The following is a 12,750-nucleotide window of genomic DNA, read 5'->3' on the forward strand; positions in this document are numbered from 1 at the left end:
CATCTCACCTTCATCACCATATAAATTGCTGTTAAAAAAGCAAGCATGCATGCATACACAAACACAATTTCTCCCTACAAATTTTGTTGCCCTCAGGAATATTACATCACAAGCTTATTTGATATTACAATCCCTATACAATACACAGCCTAAAATGGATCCATGACATGTATTGAAAATAGAACAAATATATAGAAAATCAAACAAGATAGAACACATATGAGTCTTGAATTGGCCAGAGTCCATGATTCTCATCATTGAGATGCATTATTATTTTGGGCATCCTTGAAATAAAATGTAATTTGATCCAAAACAAATTTATTTTCTTCAAACTAGCATAAGCATCAAGCACAGGAAAATTATGAACAAGCATTCCCCAAAGGAAAAATGCAAAATAACATGAAAAGCAAAATTCAAAGTGTTGCATAAAAGAAAAGAGGCAAACTGATAGAACCTGGTGCAACAGATTGAGTTGAACTTTGGTGTCATTTTAGATGCCATATTATATTTCTAGGGACCTAATTATTTAAAACAGCATCAATCTCAAAAGTAGAATAAGTAGAAGATTACATCATTTCGGACCACAACTTTTGCCTTCGCCTCCTTTGTTCCTCTTTTAACATCCTCTTTGCACTTGATACAAAGCTGTCCCATGCCCATATCTTTCCAAGGTTTATCTCCACTGTTGTCAGACTGAAAGTAAATGGAAGTTTGTATTAGCATTTAGCATAAAAAGATGTTTTTTCTTGCCACTTTCGCAAGAAATATTCAAAATAGCAACAACATGATTCACAGTTCCTCAACAAGAATTCAAATCATCTACTAGATTTTCCATACCATTTCAGCATATGATTCATAAAGAGAAGACATGGATGATAAACAATTGACATTCTGGAAACAAATTCAGAACAAAACATAAGTTGAGTATGGGAAAACTTTAAGCACCATGAGACACTCATATGTGAATATCTCAGAGTCCATAATCAAGGGGTAGAGTGCAAAGCAGTATGGTATGGCTGTGTTAAAGCAGAAAGATAGTTTATATGCTGACAAATACAAACTAGGGCACCTGAGCTAGGGACCAAAGTAAAAGCAAGTTAAAATCTGTAAGCCTAACTTAGTGAATTTCAACTCAAGAATAAAACACTTTGCAAGGGTGCTGTAGTGTCAAATTACCAGTAAAGTAAAAAACATTCTAAACAAATTGCACAATGAGGAAAGCCAACACGAAGCCCAATAAGATTCTAAAAATGGAAAAGGGCATTCATAATTTCAATTATAAATTTGTTATATTCATAATGACAAAAATCAAGGAGGGCAATAATGAATTATAAAACAGAAATGCAGCAAAATACCCAAGTAATCAAGGTAGACAGCATTCACTTGCGCAGGGACATTACTTTTGAAAAACATAGTGTGTAGGTGTGCAGGGACAAGGGCACGTCATATATATACATACATAAAATATTTAAAATTCTATAAAACAAAATTACTAATATGCAAAACAATAAACCTAAGCGCAACATGATATGATTATTGGTTTCATAACACTAACCATAATTTATTGGCAATTTGCCATTTAATACACATAAATGAGAGAAGTCATAAATTAAATTTCTATATTAGATTCAAAACTAATATGCTTGAACCATAGGACATAGAAAACATGCGCAATGGAATTTGCACATTGAAGGGATAATTCAAACATGTGATATAATAAAATTATTATAATAAAAGTAGACTTATTCTAGAAGTCTACGTATGATCAAAGATGAGCACAATCAGAATGAGCAATGAGGGCAAGATCTTCATTGGCGTGGAGCTGTGACATTGGAATCAAAAGGAATTATAGTGATTTGATCTCTTTGATGCTACCTTGCTCAATTCTATACTGGGAGAAAATTCGTTATTGCCGGAATAACAATCCTAGCATGGTGTTTCAGGAGGAATGGAGGTTTAACTAGCATCAGCAAGTTTATAAGTGAATGGAACTTTAGAACAGCCTATTTATTCGGAAAATGTAGACGAAATTGCAGGCCTGTCAGCTGAAACAAAGGGAATCAAAACATTAAATTTGTGGTTTAGTAGGTTGATCCCTGGAGTATGAAGTTTTCTGAGACCCGGAGATTGTGACAGTGAAAAATGTGAAATCTTTTAATACCAGCCCAGATTTATTTTCTCATGGCAATTATTTATTCCCAGCAATTTATTTAATTAACCAAACAAATTCTGAATTGCTGAAAAAGAAAATCACAGGTATTTTGACCTCTAGAAATTATATGCAGTGGAAATAAAAATTTGGAGAGATCAATCACACATTGCAACAGATAAATACCCTCAACAATTCTCCGTCATTCATTAATCTGGAAAATCAGGGTTTTCAACCCACAGAGTATTACAAGGAAAAATACAATTGCTGGAACCTGTAACTCGGCCCCCACTGGATGAACTCAGCCTCCTGGAAATCAAACTCTGAAGTAATCTGGCCTGGAGAAATTCGGCCCAACAATCTGCTGGAAAATCGACCCTGTGTCTTTCCCTACAAGTTGCCACTGCGCCTCAAGAAACTCGTGTTGAAATTCCTAAGTTTGACGCGTTAGAAATCCCTAGTGCATTTTCTTGTTTAATTTCTCCTACTTGTTTATTCCATTAACAAGTTATTTATACATATAAATACTGAAATAAACACAAATGCAACCTTAACTCATATACAGATCCACAACTGAAATAACTGAGACAAGCACACAAGGGACACCGTTATTTTTGGGCAATCGTCCCCGGAAAACCCCAATGCGGGAAAACCGGTGCAGTAGATATGAGGGTTTTATTATTAAGCAGCTTCTGAATACATCTAGGGTGCCAGAAATGACTCACCCAACAAAGAATGTCCTCGGTAGTAGTAGCTCTCCTCAGAGACAAATATTTTGGTTGATCAAACACCGGATGAACGATCCCACAGCAACTATGGCAGCTTCCATTGCTCTGCGTCACTCTGCAGGGACTGCATCACCCTTCCTGGCCCACCAGCACTTAGTCTGCCCCACGAAAATTATTTCGGCGCTACCTCTTGGCCCTACGTCAGCTCTCAGACCCTCTGCGTCACCCACGCTGGCCTCTTCAGCCTCTACGTAGCTCCTAGCTGCCTCTGCGTCAGCCTCTCCAGGCTCCGCATTGTCTCTCTGGCACTATCTCTGCCTCTCTGTTATGTATTCTCAGTCTCATGCCGAACTGCCCCTCACTGCGACAGATCACTGATTCGATTCTCTCAACAAACCCCGCTCTAGAAAATCGAACTGACTGATCAATATGGTGTTTTTCCAACTGACCCTCAAGCCTCCTTTTATACTTTTCTTGTTGACAATTCAACGGTCGAGATTATGTCCCTAATCAACGACTAAAATTAGATTTGGCTTGATCCATGTCATTTAGAACATTCTCACCCAGTTTTATATTAATACCCATTAATATTTTAATTTTCCTAAATTTAGACTTAGGAACCCCATTAAAAATATTAATTATTTTAATAACTCTCCAACCGAGTGGAATTTCCCCAAACCATTTTTGGGTCTTGGAGATCTTATGCGCCTTAGCCTCTCCACCAATTTTCATGGCTAGAGCACATCTAATGCTACCACAAATCAACAACTAGGCCTCTAGCAAATTGTCTTCTCCAATTAAATTGACTTTCCTCTCTTCAACAACGCGGCCTCCTAGATACGCCCTTGATTCCTCCTGTAGTTTTCCTCTTCACTTCAGTCTACTGAGCCACTCGCATTGGAGAAGATCGCTCTCTTATTGTGTCTCATCTCTTGTGTCTTCTTCACCCCTTCCTTAGGCCTTGTTGACCCTGCCGCCTGCACCTGCCTACAAATCAGTGAGGAAAGCCTTCAACCCCACAAGGTATGGTTTGTGGCAGGGAACTAAGAGAAGGGGTTGTCACACTAAATCCCTTCTCTCTCTGTTTAAGCTATCTCTTAGGTTAGCTATGGGCAATGGTCCCTAATATGGAAAACTAAGTTAAAAGAAATGTCAAGTTCTAGGAGAGATGTTAAAGTGAAAGTGGATTACTTTTAAGAATTATGAGCAAAATATGATATGAGAAATAAAAATCATTAACATGATAAAACCATAAAACCAATGCTTTAAAATAAATTGTTCAACATAAATGAAAGAAACATTTGCTCAAAACAAAAGTAGAATGTTTTCAACAATGAAAGCAAAGCAATTCTGAAATGGAAACAAAGATGTTAACACACTAATGGATACAAGATATAAAATGCTTTCAAAATATAATCAATGCCTAAATCAAAGCATATAGAGATATCTTGCAAAAAGAAAAACAATTTGTGTTCTACTTGCAAAGGGAAAATGAAACAATGCTTGCCAACATAAAATATTCAACTATGACAAATAGAATGGATAATTGCAAGTAAAACTATAAGATATATTAGCATGAGATGCACTTATACTAGATTTTGATGCAATTAGTCTTAGTTATTTTTAATCTAAGATGCCTAAGTTAAGTGAGAAGTTCTCCTCTTTAGCTCTTACCAAAGGGTAAAAATTATGGCGATTGTAGGAAAGAGGGGGTGAGGGCACAAAGGTGTCATTAACGATACCCGTCCCCTGAGTCTTGCGAGCCAGTGTGTGCCTTCGTTCCTACAAGGGGACAAGCCACCTTCATAACTGCAAGGTCACAACGCTTTTACCTTACTTTGTACCAGATGGAAGAACTTTCCAAGAAAGTCTTTTTCCCTATACTTTCTATCAACCAAGCTTATGCTTGGAGGTTAATTTTAGTGAGCCTAAGGGAGTCTGGCTTGGAAGTCTTCCTATGCTAAAATGCCTAAATAAGAGTGCAGATTATGTAAATTCTCCAATTAAAATATACTTACATGCAAATGCTTCGTAAATGGAAAACGAGATAGTTTGTAAAACTTTGAAAATTTAGCATGTAAATGAACTCATATGTTCTTACATGGAAAATAAGCAAATGAAGTAGATTGCTTTAAAGCTACGATTGTTCCATTAGAATTTGCTTCAAAACTTACTAATGTATATAATCAAAAAGTGAAACATGTACTCGAAGGAATAATCAGAACTTGTCTCAATGTTGAATGTTTGCACATAAGATAGAATCTACTCAAAATTTACAAGTTGAAGCTAATGCATGTAAGAGATTTAAAATTAGAAACAATTGCATGTAGATTGGAATGAGTTAATTCTTAAGCACGAAATTAAGTGTTAGAAGTTAAGAAAACTAGAAGCAAAAAATCAATCAAACCATAAGAATTTCGATTTCAAATGAAGAAGGGGGACGCCATGGGAAAAATCTCAAGCTCCCTCAAGACAGAAATTTTATTTTATTAGTGCTTGAGAGGGGTTAAAATGTTTCGAAAGGGCTGCTCACAATATGAGAGAGATCTTTTACAAAGTGCAGAAATTTAACAAGGCTAAACTCTCTCTCAAGAATATACAACAAGCTACAAGGCTCAATAAGGCTCACGGCCTCCCTTGAAAAATCGATTCTTGAAATGGGTGAGGGGGTCCTGCATGCACACAAATAAGTAGTTTTTCAATGTCTCTCCTCCAAGCTCTTTGTTGTCCAATGCTTCAAGCTTATGGGCTGCAAAATAAAAACCAAAACTTAGTTAAAAATAAACAAACTAAAATACAAATTTAATGTACAAAAATACTAACTCAAGTATTGGGAGTAAACCCCCATACTTGCCTAGTTTTAATGATGGCTCTTGAATAGAAAATATGACTTTGAAAAGCTAGAATCAAAGAAGTATTTAAATGATGATCAAGTAACTATAGAGTGAAGAAAATCCCTCTTGCTTCTTTGGATGGAAGACTTTGGAGTGGAAGATGGCTAAGTCTTGGATCGCTATGGCTCCAGGAGTTGGTTGATCTCGTGAAGATTTCCCCCACTTCCAAATGGATTTTTGTACACAAAACAAAAATCTTTCCTACACACTTGAAAGAGATATTAGTTCATACATGGATTAGAGCAATATAATAAACAAGATAACCAAACATTTCTCCTAAAATGAGTTGGAAAGTCTATTCCTAGAATATAACTCTAAATCAATGGGTGTGCAAAATAGTTTGCACACACCAATCCAAATAAAATGGCAAAATACAATCTAATATTCATTCAATATGAAAAATAAAATGAACATGAAAGCACTAGCATGAAAAGAATTCACCTCATTACACCAAAAGAACATAAGCCATGTAGCCCCAAAGTCTTGATTATATTAAAAATATGCAAGTACAAACAGGCAGAGTCTCCTCAAGCCCAATAGCTCATAACATGATACAATATGAGAGCCCATGGCTCCATTATATAGAGAGTTGGGAACAAATCTCAATGTAGAAGTGATTAAACAAGTGGCATGAGGTGACACTCCTAAAGAGAAATTCAAATATGTTGAATGGAGTTTCAATGCCAAGTGTAAAAATTGATTTATGGCAAGTGGACATCATTTTCTTCTTCCCTTATAAGCCAAAATCAAATTTTATGATGGAATGACAAGTGTAGATGGGTGGTAACCCATGTGGGAACCATTTCCCACAAAAATCTCCACCAAATATTCTCCCAAATCCTCCCAAACGTGCATTAACTTCACTAATTCGAATTTCCAAGTATGCAATTTTCTCATTTAATGCCAGAAATTCGATTTTATTTGAGCACGTCATTTCCTTGATTTTGGGAGTCCACATCACCTTGGGACTTCACTTTAACTCCTCCATAATTTTCAACCTCAATTCCACAACATTTAGCATGTGTGGATATTTATTTTTCTCCATTTATTTAATTTATGGCTTAATTAATTGTCAAATTTCCCATTAGACTTAGAAAAAATGTGTTTTGATGGTTCAAAACACATTTTTAACCCCTCAAAGTGTGTCATAGTAGAAATCAATGTTGTTAAAAGCGCGAGCGGGATTAAATCGGCGCCGGGAATGAAGCGGAAAAAATCGGAAAAAGCAGGAAAAAAGCAGAAAAAGCGGGAAAAAAGCATTTGGTACAAAAATATTCATTTTTTTCATTTTTTTTCAATTTTTTTAATATCTAAACCATCTGCAACATAAAATAAATACATTGACACATAAATATGATAAGAAAACTAATATATAAGATGTTTAATATCATTTCTAGCGCTAAAATCACACATAACATTGAATCATGTCCTGAATAGTAAGTCCTGACTCCTGAGTCCCAGCTCAGCCTCAAAATATCAACAAAAAATATGATAATGTATCTCATCATGTCATAATGTCATAGACTCATATACAATAAAATGAAAGTCTAATCCTATTGATTTCCTCTGCCCCTCTTGCGAGAAAATGTCACAGCTTTCTCTTTCCCTCTAGATGTAGATGCTGGTGCCTGTGCTGGTGGAAATGGCAATGGAGTCTGATGTGCTCTAGAAGCTGAAGAACTAGAAGTATGAGCTACAGGAGGTAGACCACGTCCTCTATTGGTCCTAGTGGTAGCCCGGGTAGGCGGTGTCACCTCCTCCTCCTGCTCCTCCTCCTCCACCTGCTCCTCCTCCTGCTCCTCCTCCTCCTCCTCCTCCCCCTCATCCTGCACTAACCAATCATCAGTAGAATCCATGAGAGGCCTCTCGGCCTCAACCCTCCATGCAGCAGTGGTGTCAATCCCATCCAATGAGATGGCATCCACATCAGGTGTCCTCTCAAGTTGCCTCACCCACAATCGAAGATTGTAGTAGACGTAGACCATGTCATTAAGTCGCTGGGACTCCAACCTGTACAAAGATCATGAAATAATAATTAATCAATCCAAATTTTCATTATAAATCGTGCTGTCACGGACTACCAAGCTTTTTTACGAAAAAAGCGGGCTTTTTTCGAAAAAAGCGTGTTTTTTTCAAAAAAGCTGCAAAAAAAAATTTAGGCGCTTTTTTCCCATAAAAAGCGCGATTAAATCGGCTTAGGGAAAAAAGCGCTATTTAATCGCGCTTTTAACAACACTGATAGAAATTTGAGGGCTAGAGTTGCAAATTTTATTACTCATACCCCATACAACTTCTCTAGACATCACTTATTACATTACATATACATTTTTTATTGCAATTTCCATCTTGCGGGAAAGCTAAAAAAATAAAAAAATAAAACGACTACCTAGACCTGACCAAATTCCACAAAAAAATATTGTGTGATCTAGTATGATAATAAACATCGACCCTAGACACTAGGACTTACCCAAGGCCTCACCATCAAGACGTACTCCGTTTTTGAGGTATATTTGGAGGGAAAAACTCAATTAATTATTAAGTCTTGATAGGGAGATGATAATTAATTAAGTGAAAAAAACCTCCCAAAGTAATACTCGCTTGATGACAAGGTTCTAGGCTACCTAGGCCTGTTACATGAATCAAAACTCCTCATACTAGCATCATTTTTACAATGTCTCCACAGGGTGTGGAATCTAAGAACAACATAAAATGATAAAGAAAAAGAAGTAGAGTATAGAAACTCTAGTAATCTGATGATATCTGATGGTACAAGTGTCATTTGGTTCATCTTGGGCATGGAGTCTTCATATTAACATCAAGTGCCACTCCAGTGGTCAACATTTGGCTCCATATGAGGATGCATGCTATTATGAAGGGATAGTGTGCAAGAACCAGGAATCCGCATCCACTGACAAAAGACATATATCCGCAGTATCCATTTAAAATATCATCAAATGAAATAAAGTACATAAATGAAGAAATGGAAATTTATTCTAAGAGCATGAATGACAATTTATTCATGAAATAAAACTACTTAACCAAAAATGACAAGGGATAAGGTTAGAAATATGATAAAAAAAGATGTCTCATGGCATCAGATATCCTCTATGAAGTTCATGCTGAGAACCTTCTTACTTTCGAGCAGATCCATGGGCTGCTTTTCTGATGTGCCCTGTCCAATTCTCAATAACTTAGGACTTTGATCCGTCCCAACACTATGTTGTACATGGTCATCAAATTTACCAAATCCTTTCTGATTTTTTCTTTTCTTTTTAATAAATTGTGATGTTGATGTTGATGTGATCAAAGTAGACCTTTTTGCCCGATCTTGAAGATGCTCAGATATTTTAAGTATCCAAGACTTTTGTGACCTACCTTTCTCCATTCTGCGTTTGCTCTGACATGGGTGATGGATCAATCTCATAAGTATAAATCTAATTCCCCTCAGTTTCCTTGTTATCCAGATCTCCATCAATTAGCCATTTTTCAATGGAGTAAATGACCTCCTCATAATGAGATGAAGATTGCTTAAGTGGATCAGGAGGCTTATGATTTGTTTCTTTGTTCTTTTCTCATCCGTCATCGATCCTAAGATGGAATTTTTGTACCTGTAATCTTTCCATTTTCTCCAGCCTATTCTGAAAAGTGATCTGATTGGCCTTCATAACACTTATTTCCTTGGCATGATTTGTTTCCATGGTGTCGATTAATTGCACTTGTTTTTCTACCATGGCAAGCAACCTATTTTGAAGAGCGGCCATTTGACTAGAATGATTGACTTCCATGGCCTTTATTACTTGTGCATGATTTACCTCCATGATCTTAATGAGTTGAGTTTGGTTGAGTTGCATATCCTTAATCATTCGAGTCAACTCCTTGGTGAGATCCTTATCATTCTCATCAGTTTTCGCTTTGATTTTCATTCATCTCCATATTTTTCTTCAAAGGCATCAATGATTGATTCTAGAGAATCGAAACTGTTAGCATGTAAGTCTATGAACCAATCCATAGCATCGCCATCTAATGAAAGATGAAAAGTCTCATTTTAATGTTCTCATGGTTAATATTATGGCATCATTGTCTCACACAAAGGTGGAAATTCCTAAGGTGAGTTTCGCTAGAATGGCATTGTTACCTAGAAAACTAGGCGACTTTTCAATAGCCTCTTCATTCGGAATAAAATTTGGATAGCCTGGAATGTTAGTAAAATCATAAGGGGCAAACAAATCATTCATGATGTTATGCTAACTTGACCCTGAAAGAGCAAATGGATACTAGAGAGAGGCTCATGTCCAAGATTAGCAAGAAGTCTACGAGAAGAAGGCTTCAAGAAGAAATCCTTGCAGAAAAATCAAATAAGTGGGGTCACCATTTGAACAGGAATCTAACTCTAAAATCCAACATGCAAAAAAAAAAAAAAATCAAAGGTTAGTTGTATATCCAGGTACAAGAAGACTTGTCCCCGGCAACGGCGCCAAAGATGTTGACCCTACCGCCTACACCTACCTACAAGTCAGTGTGAAAAGTCTTCAACCCCACAAAGTGTAGTTGGTGGTAGGGAACTAAGAGAAGGGGTTGTCACACTAAATCTCTTCTCTCTCTGTTTAAGCTATCTCCTAGGTTAGCTATGGGGGGTGGTCTCTAATATGGAAAACTAAGTTAAAAGAAATGTGAAGTTCTAGGAGAGATGTTAAAGTGAAAGTGGATTACTTTTAAGAATAATGAGCAAAATATGATATGAGCAATAAAATCATTAACATGATAAAACCATAAAACCAATGCTTTAAAATAAATTGTTCAACATAAATGAAAGATACATTTGCTCAAAACAAAAGTAGAATGCTTTCAACAATAAAAGAAAAACAATCTTGAAATGGAAACAAAGATGTTAACACACTAATTGATACAAGATATAAAATGCTTTCAAAATATAATCAATGCCTAAATCAAAGCATATAGAGATATCTTACAAAAGGAAAAGCAATTAGTGTTCTACTTGCAAAAGGAAAATGAAACAATGCTTGCCAACATAGAATATTCAACAATGACAAGTACATTGGACAATTACAAGTAAAACTATAACATGTATTAGCATGAAATGCACTTATACTAGATTTTGATGCAGTTAGTCGTAGTTATTTTTAATCTAAGATGCCTAAGTTAAGTGAGAAGTCCTCTTGAGCTCTTACCAAAGGGTAAAAATTAGGGTGACTATAAGAAAGAGGGGGTGAGGGCACAAAGGTGTCATTAATGATACTCTTCCCCTGAATCATGCGAGCCAGCGTGTGCCTTTGTTCCTACAAGGGGGCAAGCCACTTTCATAATTGCAAGGTCACAATGCTTTTACCTTACTTCGTACCAGATGGAAGAACTTTCCAAGGAAGTCTTTTTCCCTATACTTTCTATTAACCAAGCTTATGCTTGGAGGTTAATTCTAGTGAGACTTTGGGAGCCTGGCTTGGAACCCTTCCTATACTAAAATGTCTAAATGAGATTCCAGATTGTGTAAATTCCCCAATTAAAATATACTTACATGCAAATGTTTCATAAATGCAAAATGAGATAGTTTGTAAAACTTTGAAAATTTAGCATGTAAATGAACTCATATGTTCTTGCATGGAAAATAAGCAAATGAAGTAGATTGTTTTAAAGCTATGATTGTTCCAAGAATTTGCTTCAAAAGTTTCTAATATGTATAATAAAAAAAGTAAAACATATATTTAAAAGAATAATCAAAACTTGCCTCAATGTTGAATGTTTGCACATAAGATAGAATTTATTCAAAATTTACAAGTTGAAGCTAATGCATGTAAGAGATTTAAAATTAGAAACAATTGCACATGGATTGAAATGAATTAATTCTTAAGCATGAAATTAACTGTTAGAAGTTAAGAAAATTAGAAGCAAAAAATCAGTCAAACCATAAGAATTTCCTCCTCAAATGAGAAAGGAGAATGCCATGGAAAAAATCTCAACCTCCCTCAAAACAGAGATTTTATTTTATTAGTGCTTCAGAGGGGGTTAAAATGCCTCTAAAGGGCTGCCCACAATATGAGAGAGATATTTTACAAAGTGCAGAAATTTAACAAGGCTAAACTCTCTCTGAAGAATATACAACAACAAGCTACAAGGCTCAATAAGGCCCACGCCTCCATTGAAAAATCGATCCTTGAAATGGGTGAAGAGGTCCTGCATGCGCACAAATAAGTAGTTTCTCAATATCTCTCCTCCAAGCTCTTTGTTGTCCAACTCTTCAAGCTTATGGATTGCAAAATGAAAACCAAGACTTAGTTACAAATAAACAAACTAAAATACAAATTTAATGTACAAAAATACTAGCGCAAGTATTGGGAGTAAACCCCCATACTTGTCTAGTTTTGATGATGGCTCTTGAATAGCAAATATGACTTTAAAAATCTAGAATCAAAGAAGTATTTAAATGATGATCAGGTAACTATAGAGTGAAGAAACTCCCTCTTGCTTCATTGTATGGAAGACTTTGGAGTGGAAGATGGCTAAATCTTGGATCGCTATGTCTCCAGGAGTTGTTTGATCTCGTGAAGATTTGCCCCACTTTCGGATGGATTCCTGCAAACAAAACGAAAACCTTTCCTACACACTTAAAAGAGATATTAGTTCATACATGGATTAGAGCAATATAATAAACAAGATAACCAAACATTTCTCCTAAAATGAGTTGGAAATCTTATTCCTAAAATATAAGTCTAAATCAATGGGTGTGCAAGATAGCTTGCACACACCATTCCAAATAAAATAGCAAAATACAATCTAATATTCATTCAATATGCAAAAGGAAATGCACATAAAATCACTAGCATGAAAAGAAGTCGCCTCATTATGCCAAGAGAACATAATCCATGTAGCCCCCAAATCTTGATTCTATTAAAAATATGAAAGTACAAACAGGCAGAGTCTCCTCAAGCCCAATAGCTCATAACATGATACAATATGAGAGCTC

General features: G+C 36.0%; 1 protein-coding gene across 3 annotated transcripts in view; it reads right to left on the bottom strand.

The window, feature by feature from the left end:
* LOC149258518 (uncharacterized) overlaps positions 1 to 12,750 on the bottom strand; it is a 320,770-nt gene that overhangs the window by 78,474 nt on the left and 229,546 nt on the right. For 2 of the 3 annotated variants that reach the window (XM_089415470.1, XM_089415474.1), the window contains exon 8: positions 571 to 693. In XM_089415470.1, coding sequence (XP_089271596.1) covers positions 571 to 693 — 123 coding nt within the window. Of the gene's footprint in view, positions 1 to 570; positions 694 to 5,327; positions 5,973 to 12,750 lie in introns of those variants that run through there. The other variant, XM_089415476.1, reaches the window with a different exon arrangement.

This window comes from Pinus tabuliformis, chromosome 6 (assembly GCF_031772625.1).
Source record: "Pinus tabuliformis cultivar Carrire ecotype Pingquan chromosome 6, CPIR1, whole genome shotgun sequence".
NCBI lineage: Eukaryota > Viridiplantae > Streptophyta > Pinopsida > Pinales > Pinaceae > Pinus > Pinus tabuliformis.